Source organism: Brassica napus, chromosome C6, assembly GCF_020379485.1.
Source record: "Brassica napus cultivar Da-Ae chromosome C6, Da-Ae, whole genome shotgun sequence".
Lineage (NCBI taxonomy): Eukaryota > Viridiplantae > Streptophyta > Magnoliopsida > Brassicales > Brassicaceae > Brassica > Brassica napus.
Genome location: NC_063449.1, coordinates 20,881,661 through 20,900,178, shown reverse-complemented (window position 1 = coordinate 20,900,178; position 18,518 = coordinate 20,881,661). Strand labels below are relative to the sequence as shown.

The 18,518-nt window shown below is 37.3% G+C and overlaps 3 protein-coding genes across 6 annotated transcripts; 1 reads left to right on the top strand and 2 right to left on the bottom strand.

Annotated features, from left to right (window-relative positions):
• Window positions 1-6,930: 6,930 nt before the first annotated feature.
• LOC106436378 (uncharacterized hydrolase YugF) lies at window positions 6,931-9,109 on the bottom strand. 2 transcript variants are annotated; one of them, XM_013877342.3, is made up of 6 exons: window positions 8,608-9,109; window positions 8,100-8,211; window positions 7,925-8,018; window positions 7,657-7,834; window positions 7,507-7,576; window positions 6,931-7,393 (listed from the first exon to the last, which is right to left on the bottom strand). In XM_013877342.3, exons 1-6 carry the CDS (start codon window positions 8,943-8,945, stop codon window positions 7,082-7,084), a joined length of 1,104 nt encoding a protein of 367 aa, XP_013732796.1. In that variant the 5' UTR covers window positions 8,946-9,109; the 3' UTR covers window positions 6,931-7,081. The 2 variants fall into 2 exon arrangements, with proteins under 2 accessions (XP_013732796.1, XP_013732795.1); XM_013877341.3 differs by having other exon boundaries at window positions 7,657-7,837; window positions 8,608-9,060.
• Window positions 9,110-10,868: 1,759 nt separating this feature from the next.
• Window positions 10,869-13,476, top strand: LOC106436374 (RHOMBOID-like protein 9, chloroplastic). 2 transcript variants are annotated; one of them, XM_013877335.3, is made up of 7 exons: window positions 10,869-11,106; window positions 11,460-11,943; window positions 12,039-12,141; window positions 12,239-12,404; window positions 12,553-12,723; window positions 12,819-12,973; window positions 13,044-13,476. In XM_013877335.3, exons 2-7 carry the CDS (start codon window positions 11,481-11,483, stop codon window positions 13,288-13,290), a joined length of 1,305 nt encoding a protein of 434 aa, XP_013732789.1. In that variant the 5' UTR covers window positions 10,869-11,106; window positions 11,460-11,480; the 3' UTR covers window positions 13,291-13,476. The 2 variants fall into 2 exon arrangements, with proteins under 2 accessions (XP_013732789.1, XP_013732790.1); XM_013877336.3 differs by having other exon boundaries at window positions 10,954-11,106; window positions 11,467-11,943.
• Window positions 13,477-15,183: 1,707 nt separating this feature from the next.
• On the bottom strand, window positions 15,184-16,809 carry LOC106352652 (14-3-3-like protein GF14 psi). Of its 2 annotated transcripts, none has more exons than XM_048759509.1 (5): window positions 16,628-16,809; window positions 16,006-16,498; window positions 15,804-15,926; window positions 15,580-15,696; window positions 15,184-15,481 (listed from the first exon to the last, which is right to left on the bottom strand). In XM_048759509.1, exons 1-5 carry the CDS (start codon window positions 16,633-16,635, stop codon window positions 15,425-15,427), a joined length of 798 nt encoding a protein of 265 aa, XP_048615466.1. In that variant the 5' UTR covers window positions 16,636-16,809; the 3' UTR covers window positions 15,184-15,424.
• Window positions 16,810-18,518: the final 1,709 nt, after the last annotated feature.

Genomic DNA, 18,518 nt, shown 5'->3' with positions numbered 1-18,518 from the left:
TACATATGTTGACAATAATATAATTAATTAAGATTTAAATTTCAACTTGTTAAAATAAAAATTTGTAAGCTAATTTATTTACCTCTCATATTGAAGAACATCTTCGCAGTTGGTGAGCAAATATGTTTGCAAATAACTGCGCTCCTGCTCAGTAAGTCGACGGTCCTTTGGTTTTCCGCTAAGTCGTCCAACATCTGTGAAGATGTCTGGAACCGTAACATGATATGTTGCCCGTTTGCCTCTATCATTATGCCGAACAGGTCTTCTGTTTTTGGTCTGCACTTCTGCTGGAAAGTAGAACTCGGCAAAGTTTGAAGTTTCTGAATTTATCATCTGTGCGAATATAGAACCTTCCACCCTACTATAATTTTCACCATCTTCTTCAAATGGTACATATACCGCTCATACAAATACATCCATCTATATTGCACTGGACCACCAAGTTCCAATTCTCTTGCCAGGTGAATAACAAGATGTTCCATAACATCAAAAAATGATGGAGGAAATATCTTCTCAAAGTTGCACTGAATCACGGCTATGTTAGTCTTCAAATTTTCAATACCTTCAAGAGTCACTGATCTCGTGCATAAATCGCGGATGAAATCACTAATCCCTGCAATTGCTTCATGAACATTCCGTGGTAATAGTTCCTTGAAGGCAAACAAAAGGAGGCGCTGCATCATTACATGGCAATCGTGACTCTTCAAGCCGATAAACTTTCCTTCCTTTCTGTCGACACAGTTACGTACCCACAACTAAGAGATTTTGGTGCAGAAAGGACGCAAGACCAAGGTGGACATGTGCATTATCCGGTAGATGCTGTTGGAAAACTACATAACTGGCACAAAAAGAGTATTTTCTGGGATCTGCCATACTGGAAGAATCATCTGCTGAGGCATAATTTAGATGTCATGCATATTGAGAAGAACTTTTTTGACAATCTCATGAACACGATCCTTAACGTTCAAGGTAAAACAAAGGATAATTTGAAGTCAAGACTGGATTTAGTCGATATATATGCTCGTTCAGAAATTCATGTTGATGAGAATGGTAGGGCTCCTTTTCCCATATACCGACTTGATGCAGAGGGAAAATATGCGTTCTTTGATTGGATTTCAAACGATGTGGAATTTTCAGACGGTTACACATCTAATTTCCGGAGGTGGACTGTCAAACACCCTCTTGTTCTCCGTAAACAAATTCCTACTCCTACGATATGGATGATCAGGTGGTAGGAATCTCCTGTGACAGTCAAACCAACACGTTTTCCTTCCGTGTTTTAGTTGGAAAGCATCAGTGTTATCTTGACAATATGGACATGATAGCCTTACATGCGTTGTCCATCCAGATAACATACCATATGCTGGAAAATCACTTATTGTCCACATAAGTACTGCCCGCATTTGAAAGTTTTCTTTACATGAAACATCGTATGTTTCAGCACTTTGAGCCCATAGTTGTTGCAACTCATATATTAGTGGCTGAAGAAACACATCAAGTGATCTCTTAGGATGCTCTGGTCCGGGAACAAGAATGGAGAGAAACAAAAACTCTCGTCGCAAGCACAAGTTTGGCGGTAAGTTGTATGGTGTAAGAATGACTGGCCATAGAGAATACTGTCTTCCACTCTTGCCAAACGGGCTGAAACCTTCAGTGCATAATCCAAGGTAGACATTTCTTCTCTCATACGCAAAGTCGGGATATTTTGATTTGAAATGCTTCCACGCTTTTGCATCTAAAGGATGTCTAATCTCACCATTTGTTGAATGCTCCGCATGCCATCTCATTGGTTGCGCTGTGCGTTCAGACTGAAACAACATCTGCAACCTTTCCGTCAAAGGAAAATACCACATCCTTTTAAATGGCACTGGAACTCTTCCACTCGTATCTTTATAACGAGCTTTTCCACAAAATTTGCATGTAACCCGCTCTTCATCCGCCCTCTAATAAATCATGCAGTTATCGCTGCATGCATCTATTACCTGATACGATAAACCAAGACCAGCTACCAGTTTCTAAACCTCGTAATATGAACCAGGGGCTACATTATCCTCAGGTAGAATACCTTTTACAAAATCAGCAATCGCATCCACACAGTCTTCAGCCAAATTATAATTTGTTTTAATGTCCATCAGTCTTGTTGCAGATGATAAAGCTGAATGACCATCTCTGCAACCTTCGTACAAGGGTTGCTTTCCAGCATCCAACATATCATAAAATTTCATAGCTTCTGCATTGGGTAAATCTTCCCCTCTAAAATGATCATTTACTATCTGCTCAGTACCTATACCATAATCTACATCCATTCTAATTGGTTCTTCTAACCTAACCGCAGGCTGAGGTTCGCTAGTACTACCATATTCATAATCAGTTTCTCCATGATGATACCAAATTTTGTAACTTCGTGTAAACCCATTCAAATATAGATGAGTCCAAACATCCCACTCTTTAATAATCTTTCTATTTTTACAATTAGAGCAAGGACATCTTAACATACCCGTTTCTGCTTCCGGTTGTCGTTGAACTAACCCCATGAATTCGGTTATACCTCGTTGTATTCTTCCGTAAGCAATCTCGTGTTCGGATCCAAATGAGGTCGATCGATCCAAGAACGATAATAATTTGAAGAAGACATGCTTTTTTCAATCAAATTCGTGTGTAAATATAGTATCTGAGAGGATGAAGAAATGGAGTGAATGAAGAGGTTGGGGGTGCGGGTATTTATAGATGAAATGCTGCCGACAGTACCGAGGAAATTCCGACGGAATACCAACGGCAACAGCTCTTTCCTCGGAATTTTTAAAATCCCCAACGGCTCTCTAACGGCTATAATATATCATCGGGTATTCGTCGGTGTTTTCCGAGGAATATGACTTCCTCGGTATTTCATCGGTATATTCCGAGGAAATTCCAAGGAAACCCAAAATTCGTCGGAATATTCCGAGGATCTCATTTTCCGTCAGAATCTCCGTCAGAATTACGATGTTTTCTTGTAGTGCGTAAGCAAGTCCACATTTTTTGTGCAAGTCATTGTCTTTATCCGATCCGGCAACATTATTCTAGAGAGAGATCTAAGGCAAGGAAATCCTTTGTCTCCTTTCCTTTTTGTCTTATTATCAAAGGTTTGATCCATCTTCTTGAAAGAGCTGAGAGTGAAGGGAGAATTCAAGCGATTAATTTGATGAGGATGGCCTGATGATACATCATTTCCTATTTGCTAATGATATTTTGTTTGTATGCAAAGAAAATGCGGAGCAATCAAAAGAGGTTATGAGCATTCTAAAGGAGTATGGGTTGGAGACAAGGAAAATAATTAATCAAGTGAAGTCAGCCATCACTTTTGGATCAAGGGTTCACGAGGAGATTAAAGACCAGATTTGCATTCTCACTGGAATGTCTAATGAATGAGGGACTGGAAAGTACTTAGGGTTGCATGAGTGTCTCAGTAGATCTAAAACAGAGTTGTTGGCCTTCATGTATGATCATTTGAGAGATAGGCTTTCCAGATAATTTGCAAGACTACTATCCCAAGGAGGAAAAGAAGTGATGCTCAAATTTTATGGCTATAGCAATGCATGTATATGCCATGTCTTGTTTCAAACTAACAAAAAAAGCTTTTGAGAACTTAACTAAAGCAAGGACCTACTTCTGGTGGAATTTGTTAGAGCATAGAAGGAAGATTCATTGGCTAAGTTGGGCGATGTGTGTAGCTAAGGATCAAGGTGGGCTTGGTTTCAAGGACATTCAATGTTCTAATCAATCCTTACTTGCAAAGCAATCATGGATACTGTTAAACCAACCAGATTATCTCTTCATTAAAGTTTTCAAGAGTTGATATTATAGCCATTCTGATTTCCTAGCAGCATCTTTGACCGAGGCCGTCATACGCATGGAGAAGTATTCTTTTTGGGAGAGAATTTCTTAATTAAGTTCTACGGAGACAACTTGTCAATGGAAATATGATAGCTATCTGGTCGGAAACTTGGATCGAAGGAGAGGTAGGATATCCTTTAATGAAGAATATCTTGGTCGATTTGGAACTCAGGGTCAATCAGCTTATCAATCCCATTACAAAAACTTGGGATCCAAAGATTTTAATTGGAAGATCTTTTCTACCAATAAGATATAGATAGAATCATGAATGAGTCCCATGTAAGAAAAAGAAGACTATTGGATATGGTCTCACAATCAAAATGGTTGTTATTCAGTCAAGTCAGGTTACTGTTTGATGAATCGGTTGACTAGAATAGAATAAATTTGTGTAGCGGATATGGAGCCCTCTCTCAACAGTCTTAAAGCTACATTATAAAAATTTGAGACCTCTCCAAAGATAAAGGTCTTTATGTGGAAAACTTTATGTAATGCTATCGCGGCGGGTGATCTGCTGATTGAAAGAGGTATTAAGTTAGGTCACGTTTGCCAAGCGTGAGGATTTCAAGGCGAATCAGTGAATCATATTATTTTTACATGCTCCATTGCGATACAAGTGTGGGCTTTGGCTAACATAACTTTGTCGTATCAGGGATTCACTGAGAACACATATTTCTCTAATTTTTACCATTTAGTGGAGTTGAACAAGAAGAGAAATATATCTCCTTAGGGTTGTCGATTCTTCCCTTGGATTATCTGGTTTGTATGGAAAAAACAAGAACAGTATTATGTTTGATGGCTTTTGGAGAATGGTAAATGAGATCGTTGATATACTCAAATTACCCTAGAGTAACTCTCTCAAATAAGAAATTGATTGCAATACTTAGGTATCGAATCCACATGAAGCGTGGATCACACAATAGAATAACAATTATTGGTAAAGTTAGAACGGAAATAGAAAGCAGTAAATCAAATAGAACGATAAGATCAGTTTGTAGACAGATGGGGAAAACGCTAGATCAATGGATCTCAAACATGCAATCATCAATAGTTGCTAAGGGTTTATTAAGTTCAATCCTAGAATTCGAGTTCAAATATCAACTGTCCAACTCTTGCTGCGACAAACTGTCTAAATCTAGATCATCGAAGGCCAACTCTCGTTGCGCGAGCAATTTATCTAGTTATGCATTAAGATTAACTCGATATGTTCACTAAGTTAATTAGGCCAATTCTCGTTGTGTCTAGCAACCTAGCTCACACTCTCGTTGTATTCCAATTATCCTAAGATCAAGTTCCTAGTTAAGAACAAGTTGTAAGAACAATATTGATGAAGGAGACAATGGATTAACCTAGCAGATCTATCAATCAAAAACTCATCCAAAACCTTAGAAAATCCCTAGATCTAACAATTGAATTACTCAGACATGATATAGGAATCATAAATCATAATCTGAAATAATTGCATAGAGATTAAGGGTAAGAAATACTGGAGTTCCAATCAATTTTTGAAAGAGTTCTGATCTTTTCTCCAAAACTTCACTAAGAATAATAAAAGGGTAGCCTAAACAATGGCCGTAAAATATAGATAAATAGGTTTAACATGTCCAAGGGCTTCTTTGAAAATAAGAAATTTGCTGGGCAAAAGTGCAATTCTTGAAAGTTTGGTCGGCCTCGTCAATCTGCAACAGCGTCGATCGATGCCATGGAAGCGTTGGTCGACGCTCATATCGTGTCTCGACTTCACTTTTTGCACAGCTACAGGTTTTCTTCTTTTTAAGTTTCATTTTGTTCCAAAATCACCAAACTAATCCAAAACACACATAGACCTGTAAATGACTCTAAACAGATTCTAAATGCATAATAAAGACTCTACATATGGCCTATAATATGGCCTAAAAGTGGTAAATCTTGGGACCTATCAATCTTGATGAAGGTAGAGAGAAAGCGGATTTCTGGTTTCTTGCACAAGAACATGACAGAGTTAAACCGGGCCTCGTGGTCTGGTGGTAAAGGAACTTCGGCTGAGATGCCCGCCATCACGACTTCGAGCTCCGGCCACAGCGGATTTAACATCCCTTCCGTTGGGGCGCTGGACCCCCTACGTGGGATAGTTGGGAATGTGGCTGCCCAGATACCAGAGTTACCAAAAAAAAAAAAAAAAAAAAAAAAAAAAAAAAAAAACCTGACAGAGTTATGAAAGAGGAGGACAAACGTGAAAGAAAAAAAAAACTGTCAAAAAATGGTGTCTTCCACCTATTGGATGGTTCTAGTGTGTAATACTATAGCCATGTGGAATCGGAATAAAAGAATAGGAGGTGGTTTTTGGCCTCTTGGGTGCTTCTAGACCACAGAGGAGAGGTGATCATGCATAGTAGAAGGTCGTTTTCAACTCATCAGATCTGCAAGAAATTCGTTTTATTTGTCTTCTATGGGATATTGTATCAATGGAAATCCATAAGATTAACAAGGTATTTTTTGATTTGAATACTCTACCCTTTTTGGAATGATAACGAACTCGAGAACATGGCCTTCTTTTAAGTTTCGGATCTCAGAACTTATGAGTAGGCTAGCCAAGATTGATCGGTGGAGGGTGGAGTTGGAAGAGAGGATAACAAATAGATGGGCTTTTTCATCGTTCAAAATGTCACGGGAGAGAACATGATTTAATCATATGTGGCAAAAGGAGTTCCTTATTGGCTATATTATTTCTCTTTGACAGTGAGAAAAGTGCTTCCTCTGTTTAATGTCTCGCTCTCTGTCCTTGTTTAGAAGTTTAGTTTTGGTTACTGGGTGGTCCGTAGTTGACCTTGTAACCTCATTTTTTCAAGTTAATATAATTTCATAGATGACAAAAAAAAGGAAAAAAGCAGATGAGTAAAACTACACTGGATGACTTGTTCACAAAACCAGCAACTAAAACCTGAATGCAAAACCGAAATTTGATTGCTTGGTTCATCGGCTTCCTAAACCGGAACTGCTGATTTCTTCAGTAGTTTTCAACCACAAGATATTTGCGTAAAACACAAGCGAAATCCCCCACTTATGAGAACAAAACACACATTCAATAAATGAACCCATTTTATACGATATAACATTTGATATATGATGTTACCATTTTTATATACAAAAATGGTAGAAGTTGAGTATCTAGTGCATAGACACAACAATCAAACATATTATACATTTCTAAACACCATACACGTAACTGAGACTATGTGGAAGAAAGCTGAGCCAGCCATGGAAGGAGACGCTCATGGACAAGATCCGGACGATCATCTTGTGGGCAATGTCCAACACCTTCTAGAACATATAGGTTGAAGTTAGGTAACTGACCCGGAAGGGACGTGAAGTACTTACCTACAGGACCGTCGAGAGGAATTAATCCATCTTGGTCTCCCCATAAGACAAGAACCGGTTTGGTTATTTCAGGAATCAGCGTAACCGGGTTTGGTCCAGGTGGACCCGTTAATATGGAAACAAATGCATCTAGCGCACCTTCGCTGTTTGCTGGTCCAGCGATAACCTGACATAACATTTTCAGCATAAAAAAAAACATTTTCACCATTAAATGTAACACAGTTAATTGGTTCCTAATCCTATGTCATTGAGATGAGAGTGTGAGTAATAGGAAAATACCTCTACTAGGGTATCATCTACATTGTCTTTGTTGCCATATACATTTGTCAAGATGTTCTTGAGATTCTCCCTGTGTTTAATTCATCCATCAGTGCGTTAGAGATCTCGACTAAGAAGAGTAGATCAAATAAGTTGTTAAATGAGTCATGCCTGTCTTTAACACGGTTGAAGAGAGCAGAAGCAATTCCTCTTTGCTTGAGTAAGAAGTCAATAAGCAAGAGCAATGGCATCAGCAGCTTGATTCTCCAGTCGTCAAACACCGCTTTGTTGTTCATACCACCAGCACAATTCAACAGAACAAGACCTCTAACAAGATCTCGCTGCGATTCTTCAAATTTTCAAGAAGTCACAACAAACAATGGAGTCTTAGATCAAAAAAATAGCAGACAATAGATCACATCAAATATTAGAACAAGACCTGAAGCAGCTATAACGCAAGCAAGGCTTCCAACAGAGTTACCAATCAAAACTGTCGGTTTCTGAACCACTTCCTCTAAGAAGTTGATTATCAACTGCAAGAAAAAAAACATGAAGAAATTTTAAAAAAACAAGACACTTGTTTAAAACAGATCAGATAATTGCCAGGTGGTTACTTCAGCCCATGACTCCATAGTGTAGCTAAAACCAGGTGGCTTCTCTGAAGCACCAAACCCAAGAAGATCAATGGCATACACTGTATGGTGTTTAGACAGAGCATTTATATTCCTGCAAATAAAAGTTAGTTAGTTCTTGTAAGAACCAAATGCATATACAAAAAAATCTTCCACATACAATAGTTTCTTGATTCTTAACTAATTACACTTCTCCTACTCTGTCTCAGCTTCACTTAATTGATACAAAACTAATCTACACTTCTCCTAAACAACAAAAGAACTCTGTCTCAGCCTCATTACACCAATACATAACTAATCAAAACTCTGTCTCAGCTTCACTTAATTTATACATAACTAATCTACACTTCTCCTACACAACATAACTCTGTCTCAGCTCCACTACATTGATACATAACTTCCGGACAAGCTTCACGATGTCACACATTTACTCTCAAGACATCATAGTTCACAAGTATGATCCTAAATGAATCAAAGTGAAAACTGATACCTTCGCCAGTGAGGAATAGAGGCGCCAAAGCCGTGAACTAAGAGAACAGTCTGACTCGCCGGAGTTACTTCCTCCGGCGAACTCTTGACAAAGTAATTGATTGAGTATTCTCCCTTCCACTTCCACTTCTTACTCTTTTCTCCTATCTCAGCCAACTCCACCGCTTCCACTACTCCTCCGCTTGAAACAGCCGCGCTAGACGACGCCGTGGCTCTAACACTGACACGACCTTTTCGGAGGTTCATCCGTCGTAAGGCAACCATCTTCGAAGTCATCGTCATTCGCGCCACCATAGCCGGCGGCGGCGGAGATAATCCTGTCCATGTCAGGGCTCTCATCGTCGTCTCTCTCTAACTCTGCTTCCTTAGTTATCCGTTTTGGTTGATTGCCATTAGAGACAATCTTACGTGCTCTCTTGTTTGATTAGTTTCGGTACCGCTCCGGTTAACATACAATTCGATTAAACCAAATGGTTCGGTATCATAGATTAAGGTAACGATTTGGAGAGACGACGTTCGAAGTTCGAACAGAAACAACAACAACCACTCGTTCGGTTGGAGCGTCCACGTGGCGTTTTATTGATGGTTAACGAAGATAAAAAAGAGATATCAAACTAGATTCCCACGGCATGGATAAAGGCCTGGCCTCACAACCTTATAGGCTTAACGAAGAGACCCAACCCAGTTTTTGTAAGACTACCAGTTAGCCTTGCTCGACACAAACTAGGTTCTTTTCAGATAATTTCTTTGATTTTTTCGTATTTTAGGTTAACAAGGTTCAGTTCAGTTTACATTGTTCTTTTAATCCAGCAACCCGACGAATTACCAGTGGCAGAGCTTAAGTAGTGTCATGTGCCTCATACGACCCATGTTAATTTTTGTTAGAATTTTTTTTTGCATGTATATAGAAAAATATAATGAATTAACCTTGTAAAATATAAATATTATATCGGTTTGACTGACCTCTGTAAAATGATTTTCTTCCTCCCTCTGCCACTGCCGATCACTAAACTATTAAGATTATATTAGAATAAGAGTAAACCGGTTTCACTAAACTAATTCTAATTACATGGTTTATAATTATACCATCTCCAATGAATTACTATATTTTTTACTTTAAAATAAAATAACTCTATAATAGAATTTGATTTTGCTCCAGTGGTACTTCATTTTAGAGTAGAAAATATAGTAATGAACAAAAAAATTATTCTAGAGTAAACATATTTTTTTATTCTATTATAATGTGAGAAATGGAGTATCATTGGAACATTTTTACTTAAACTTTATTTTAAAACGAAAAATAAAGTAAAATTGGAGATGCCCTTCGTGAAACCGGTTTCCTTTTTAATACCACATAAAGGTTAAAACTATCTTTCTTTATAAACTTTCATATCTATTATATTCCTTAAAAAGAAAAATAATGATATACATGTTGTATAAGATGCTCAGAGTTTTTCTTTTTTGCATTGTATATTATGTTGATTATGTATCATCGGTTTGGTTATCTTAAATCGTTTACTAGTTCAAAATAGCTGCGTTTTAGCTTTAATGCTCCAGAAAAACTAATATTTTCTTTAGAGCACAATTATTAAAAAAAACTTATTTTAAAAAATAAATATGATTAAAATATATTACAAATTATTTAATTAATTATAAAATATTATTATTTACAGAATTTTAGATAAAGTTAAAAGTTATATTGATATATAAAAACATCATCTATCTATCTTAAAAGGGAAAAAAATACTATATAGATTTCTGTTCGAAAATTTTCCGATTATAGTAAAAAGATAAAAAATATATAGTTGGGATAGAAAAAATATCAGAAAGAAAAGGAATGATCAGGTCTGGAGAGTCGTACTTGTGACTCGTGACATGCGAGTCATTACCGTTCAAACAATAAAAGTATTTGTTATTATTTGTCAGTCTTTAACGTAATTTTTTTTTTTATAATCCAGGTATCCGGACCTCTCACTTAATCTGATTATCCCATCGCGTCCAACCGGAACTGACGAAGAAGGTCCTGGAGGCCAAACAGAAACCATGTTAAATCCGTTGTGGTCGGGGCTCGAACTCGTGATGGCGGGCACCTCAGCCGAGGTTCCTTTACCACCAGACCAGGAGACCCAGTTAAAAAACTGTAATGGCGGGCACCTCAGCTCAAACTCGTGAGAACGTCAGGTGGTGAATGTTTCTCACACACGACTACCCGAGGTCGCCAGTTCGATACTCAGAAACAGCGGGATGGTACTGGGTTAGCTAAAAACTTTCTACGGAAATTTTTGGCGAGGTGAACCTTTCGGGGTGATCTCAGTCATTATAAAAAGTTAAACCTATTGGGTCTTTAACGTAATTTACATTACCCGAAGACAGTCAGTCACTAATCACTTGTCATCATCCAAAATCCAAATCCAATCCTAATCCTAATCATACCTGCAACCACAGTCTTCATCTTAAGGTCTGAGCAAGCCAAAGATAGGACCAGGTTTCTTTTTCCAAGGTAAAGTCATCACTTTCTCTGCTTCTGATTATGATTCCGACCATTTGTGTTCGATGTTAGTTTCTCTTAGTAATATCTTAAAACTATGTCGGAGTGAGAAGAGGTTTATCATTTGTAAGAGCTGGTTTTGCTCGAATCGTACTGATAAAGTTATGACCTTTTGTTGTTTGATTAAATTCCTCAGTGAGTGAGATAGTACATAAATCAAAGCCTTTCTTGATTCATTCTGATCCTTTAATACACAATATCGGCTCTGTTATCTTTCGGTTGCATCACCTCCCAAATTGTTTCTTTGACTTGCCCTTCTCATATTTGGGATTTGGTAAATGAAATGAATAGATATTTTTTTTCAGTGCACAGATACGAGCTTTATAATGGCGTCGTTTCCTCTTCATCGTGAACTCCCTTGTAAAGATCATGTTTCTCAGCATGGAACTTCAGGACGACAGAGCAGAGGAGAAGTGTTGTTTGCATCGGATGGTCCAAGACGTTTTCCGTCTGGCAGAACCTTCCCATGTCCGGCTTTGGGCGTGTTGATGAAGGCAGAGGTTACCAGCAGTATCACTAGTGGTCTGAAACATAGAACAGCAGCTCTGGGGAGGGATTGTATGAGATCGAACCCGTGTTCAAGAGGAAAGCTTTGCTTGGTTAGGGCATCATCAGAGACCAAGACTATCAAAAAGAGACTTCAACTGTTGGATTCTTACTTTGAGAAAGTTCAAAGCAACGATGAGAAGCCTTCTATCTCCGTGGGGCATGAAATCAATCGGGAAGCTGAACTCAGTGCAGAGAAGGAATTAGAATCTTTGAACATTTATCTTGAAAAACAACAAAAAGGTATAAGATTAATATTATGATCCTTTTAAGATAAGTGTTTCCTTTGATTTCCTCTTGCTAATAATCGCTTACTTGGCTGTTTCTTTGACTCTCAGATGCGATGGTTAAACGAGAAGAGAGCTCAGTAGCAAGCAAATTGAGAAAGTCTGATATCGAAAGTAATAATGATGGAGAAGATCCATTGAACTTCTATGCTGTGTAAGAACCCTACAATCACCTCTTGTTCGTCTTAGATGTGTCTTGTAGATGCTTAGAAAAACCTTTTCTTTCTTGTTGTGTGTGTGTCTCTCTCCAGGAGCATATTGGCATCCATAAACGTTGGAGTGTGTCTGTTTGAAGCGGCGGCTCCGGTGAGGAACAATGATATGGGACTCTTATCCCTACCGCTGTTATATGGAGCAAAGATAAACGATCTAATCATGGCTGGCGAATGGTGGAGGCTGGTCACGCCCATGTTTCTGGTACAAGACCAACAGATTGGGTCTGTTCTTCCCATTCTTTTACTGTCTCAGAACAGCTATTTGAAGCACCCAATCTTGTCAAACTCAGCCACTCTTGATGTCTTGGTTTCATGTAAGTTTGTCACTGAAACAATTTTACATTTTGCAGCACTCTGGAATCCCTCATGTAGCCCTTAGCTCATGGGCTCTGCTTACCTTTGGACCAAGAGTCTGCCGTGACTATGGGCTACTCACGTTCTGTCTCATTTGTATTCTGGGAGGAGTCTCTGGTAATTTCATGAGCTTCCTTCATACACCAGATCCTACAGTTGGAGGAACTGTAAGTTAATATACTTGTTGCTTCCCCCACCAAATTGCATTGCACCGTTCCTAAACATTCAAAATATCAAATCATGTAAACTCTTGCTGGTGTAGGGACCAGCATTTGCTTTAATAGGGGCTTGGCTTGTTGACCAATCTCAGAACAAGGAGATGATCAAAAGAGAAGAGTACGAAGACTTGTTTCAGAAGGCCATTATAATGACAGGGCTTGGTCTCATACTAAGCCATTTCGGTCCAATAGATGACTGGTAAGCTTTCATCTGATCATGGGGTACTTGTGTGTTTTATGCTTCTAATAACATGTGTGAGTCATGACAGGACAAATCTTGGAGCACTTGTAGCTGGGGTTGTGTACGGATTCTTCACTTGTCCGGTGTTTCAACTTGGAAGTGGAAGTGAAGGGATTATGACGGTTGGGGCAGAGAAACAGAACAGCGCGGACCCGTGTAAATCGTTTCTGATTTTCACAATCTTTGTCGCGGTTCTTGTGACTTGTGTGCTAGTCCTTGGGGATGGACCATTGACCTTCCCTACGTATGATGATGTTGTCTACTCTCTCATCTAGTGCATCATCATCGTCAAGACATCAACTATATAAGCAGACTTGTGTGTGTGTGTAGTGGAAAGTTAAATTCTAGTAGTCTAGTACTGATAAACGAGGAGAGTAGTTTGGTTTGGGGGTATAGCAAACTGAGAAAACTGTACTAAACTCTTATAGCTGAAGTCTTTTCTTAAAAGTTTAAAGCAACCATGATGAGTTCTCAAGCTTTTGTAGGTTTGAGCATTTCTATCCAGAACCGAACAGAACTAAACCAAAAATCATAATAAATATCTGAATGGTTCAGTATTTTAAACACAAAATATTTAAACAAAATTAAATTAAAGCCAAATGAATATTTAAATACCAAACACAGTTTTTATCTTATTTATATTTAGTTTTAAAATAATTGTATATCTAAAAATATAATTTATAAACTAATTTTTTTGTACTCATATACATATATATATATTCTCCAAAACCGAACTGTTGAATTATTCTAAAGATCGAACCACCTAAAATCATTCAAATATTTTTATTTGAATTATCTGATATATAACTCAAATTACTTAAAATTATTTAAAAAAATAAGCAAACAGAACAAAACCCAAAATTTTCGATTCTCAAAATTTATTACTTGAACAACAATTTTATATATAAAAATATCGGACCAAATTTTTATAAGCTCATATATTGGTCTCTCTATACCTATAAAACTAGGTTAAGATCCGCGCCTTAGGCGGGATAAATATTATATATAAAAATTAATTAATGTATTAAAAGTCAACAACTATTAAATATATAATTAAATTGGTGCGAACATATAAATTAATTTTATTTATCTAAAATTTTTTTTTTTTAATATTTGATAGAATATGTAGTTAAATTTAAATGATACTAACATACATAGTTTATTTCAGTATATTTTTAATATTATTGTCTATTAAATGATGATTTCTACTCATGTAATTTTTTTGATCATTTGTATCTTTTATAGAAAAAAAAATAAATTACTGATAACAAAATTTTCATTGTGGGATTAATAGTTTTAATAATTTATAATTTAAAAAAAAAAGTTGTCAATGTTCGTTCAAAACTTTTACCAAAAAATTGTTCAAAGTAAATTATGAAACTAAAAGATTTATGTATTTTATATGGTTTATAGTTTAATTTAAAACGATATATATATATATATATATATATTAATCTTAATAATTAATTAAATTATACTTTTTACTTATATAATTTTGTAATCATTTGAATGTGAAACTTTTAACAGTTTTAGTAATTTATAGTCGTTTTTAAAAATTCAAAATATAACATATACAGAAAAATCTAAATTTTTTATTATATGGTTATTGTGGTTGTTTAATTTATTTAATAGTTTAATATTAAACAAATATGATAGAAGATACAATAATTTTTAACAAATCTTTATTATTCAAAATCATTAATTGCCATATATACTTTAGCCATATTAGGTAATTCCGTAAATTTTATTTAAGGAAATAATAAAATACATTAATAATGAATTTATTGTTAGTTTAATAAAAAGTTTATTATATAATTAGATGTACCAACATATTTCTATAATGATTTTAAGAATCATCGTAGTGATGACAAGTGGTTACAAAAAGAAGTTGTAATGTTTTTCAAATAATATATATAGAGGATACTCAAAAACATAACCAAATTAAATGCCCATGTAATATAGTTCATTAACCATGTCTATTCGTAAATTATTACTTCGTGTAATACAATCGACCAAAATCTTTGGCGGATCAGTAATACGTATTGTGGAAGGAATGTTTGAGAAGTTCATCAATTTGACAACTACTAGGCATCTTTTAATCGGGTTATCAGTACCATAACTCTCACGAAAATTATAGATTTAAACTTGTCAAAATCCAGAACCGAAAATTAGAAAAAGAGCAGAAACTGCATGTTTTGATTTCATTGAAAAATAGGAAATTTCGAGGAACCTAAAGGAGGAATCAATCGCAAATTCGCACAGTGGATTTCAAATTGTTACGAAATAAACAAAACAAACAATAAAAGTGCAACTGGTACGAGTTCTGAGCTACCATCTCTCACTCAGAATTATCACATAACCTTCTACGAAGTTTATACCATTCATAAAACCACTCCTCAGTCTTCAGCTTTACTCTGCAGCACCTTCTGGCTTCGACGTCTCCTTTATCTCATCTCCTGCTTCGTCCTATCAACCAGAAAGATGTCAATGACAGAGCAAACAAGCCCTCAAAATATACATAATGAATAAATAGCCAATGAATCTATATTTTTGTCAATGCTTACTGTCATGTCCGAAGTCCAGAGAGTGAGATTGTCTCTGAGAAGCTGCATGATCAGTGTACTGTCCTTGTATGATTCCTCACCCAACGTGTCTAACTCAGCGATTGCTTCATCAAAAGCCTGCACAACCATAAGGTGATAAAGTTCCGAAAAGTTTAACAAATTCCCATAACAGTTTCACATGAAGTAACATAGGTAAAAAGAAAATTGGTGTAACAAAAAAAAACCTGCTTGGCGAGGCTGCAGGCACGGTCAGGCGAGTTAAGGATCTCATAGTAAAACACAGAGAAGTTGAGTGCAAGACCAAGCCTGATCGGGTGAGTGGGAGCCAACTCAGCAGTGGCAATGTCCTGTGAAACAACAAGAATCATAATATTTACTGAAAGAAGACAATAGAGAATGAATATAGTGAAGGGTGAATCAGTAAACCTGAGCAGACTTGTAAGCAACCAAAGTGCTTTCAGCAGCATCTTTCCTCTCGTTGCCAGCCTTAAACTCAGCAAGATACCTGTGATAATCTCCCTTCATCTTAAGGTAAAACACTTTAGACTCAGCAGGCGAAGCAGATGGAATGAGATGAGCTTCAAGAACATTCAAGATTCCATCGCAGATTTTGCTAAGCTCAGCTTCGATCTTGGCCCTGTAGTCCTTGATGATAGCAACGTGATCCTCGTTCCCTTTGCTCTCTTCCTTCTGCTCAATGGAAGAGATGATCCTCCACGAAGCCCTCCTGGCTCCAATCACGTTCTTGTAAGCAACGGAGAGAAGGTTCCTCTCTTCAACAGTGAGCTCTTCGTTGTCAACAGATTTAGCAACTTTCTCCATGAACTCGACCATTTCTTCGTAACGCTCGGCTTGCTCGGCTAGTTTCGCCATGTACACATTCTCTTCACGTGATGATGACATCTTCGATTTCAACAATCTATCGAGCAACGAAGATTGTTTAGTTCTACTAAACCTTAAAACAGTGCAAACGATTGACTCAAACTCATCACAAACTACTCCGATCTAAGAACCCTAAGTACACAATCATTCACTGAATCAAACACACCTGCTCATACTCTCACTAAAACAGCTAATAGAACAGAGATCGATCAGATCGGCGAATCAATCACAGATTAAGATGTATACACTTTGATCCTCAATGAAAACAGATCGGATCGATTTCAAGAATGATACAACAATATAGCATAGATCAGAGGGTTACCCTTCGTTCTTCGTCTAAAGATCTGAGTGGTGGTTTGAAATTTGGAATACGGAGAGAAACTGAATCTGATATAATGCGAAAATGGAATCACACTGTTTTCGAGGCGTTGAGTTAAAACATCCAATGGTTGGCTGACAAGTGTCGCATGTTGAAGGTGATTGAGGCCTCGACCGGACACGCGTCCTTGCATGCTGCTTGCTGTTATAGAATAGAATGATGATGAGCTGACACTTGGGCCAACTAATGGGCTATTTGGTTAACACTGAGTACGTCCCAAAAACCAGATTTAATCCATTTCTTGTTCATTTATTTGAAAGTATATAGGCCAGCAAAAACAAAAGTTCTTCTAAAACCAAAAGCTAAAAAATTACAAGTTTTTGGGAGCCACAAAAGTGTTAGAATGAGAGAATTATTGAGAGTTTATTTATGGAGAATGAAGAACATGAAGAACATAGAGAGAGAGAAAGTAGATCTCAAGATGTAAGAGAAAGAAGGAGAAAATAGTTTACTTAATTTAATTGTGGATCTGGGTACAAGTATTTAAAGACAAGTGACCTCAGTACACAATATAATAAAATATCTTTTTCTCTCTTCTTCTTCTCTTCAATAAAATCGAGCTTATAAAACCCTTATAAAGCCTTATAAAACCTTATAAAGCCTTATAAAACCTTATAAAGTCTGGCAGCTTAATTCTCAAGTCTGACAGCTTAATTCTCAAGTCTGGCTGCTTAATTCTCAAGTCTAGCTGCTTAATTCTGCTTCATGTCAACACTCCCCCTCAAGCTTGACCATGTGGAACAAGCTTGACCATGTGGAACAAGTCAAGCTTGGAAGCCATGAAGTATTCCCTCATTAAAACCTCAACTAGGTAAAACCCTTTGGGAGAAAACCCACGTCAAGGAAAAAGAGTAGAACACTTCATGAAGGAGAGATCATTGACATGATAGGTCTATGAGTCCCAATTTTGGATGAATGAACTCACATACCTTAGTGCTTGCTGCCTTGGTGAAGATATCAGCTAGCTGATCTTCTCTCCTTCTGTAGCACGACAATATGATCTTCTGCTCCACGGCTTGTCTCACTTTGTGGCAATCTACCTCTATATGTTTGGTCCTTTCATGGAAGACTGAGTTGCTAGCAATGTGTATAGCAGCCTGGTTATCACAATGCATCGTGATTGGCGTTGTAACTTCAATTCCCAAGTCCTTAAGAAGTCCCTTGATCCAAATCAACTCGCTTGTGAGCTTCCTCATAGCTCTATATTCTGCCTCAGCACTTGAACAAGACACCACCTTCTGCTTCTTGCTCTTCCATGTTACCAAATTGCTTCCAATGAAGGTACAATATCCAGTAGTTGATCTCCTGTCCAATCTGCATCACAGTACCCAACAATCTCAGTGCTTCTATTGCATCCCATCCATACTCCTTGGCCTGGTGCCTCTCTTAGGTACCTGAGAATCCTCTCAACCATGTTCCAGTGGTGTACCTTGGGAGCTTGCATGTGTTGGCTTACTTGGTTTACTGCAAAGCATACATCTGGTCGGGTAATGGTAAGATAAATGAGTTTTCCCACCATTCTCCTATAATGCTTTACATCTTCATATGACTTGTCTTCAATCTCCCCCTCACGCATCACTTTGTATCCTTCCTCTAGAGGTGTTTTGGCAGCTCTTCCACCAAGATCTCCAGCCTCATTTAGTAAGTCAAGGGTGTATTTCCTTTGAGATAGAAACAA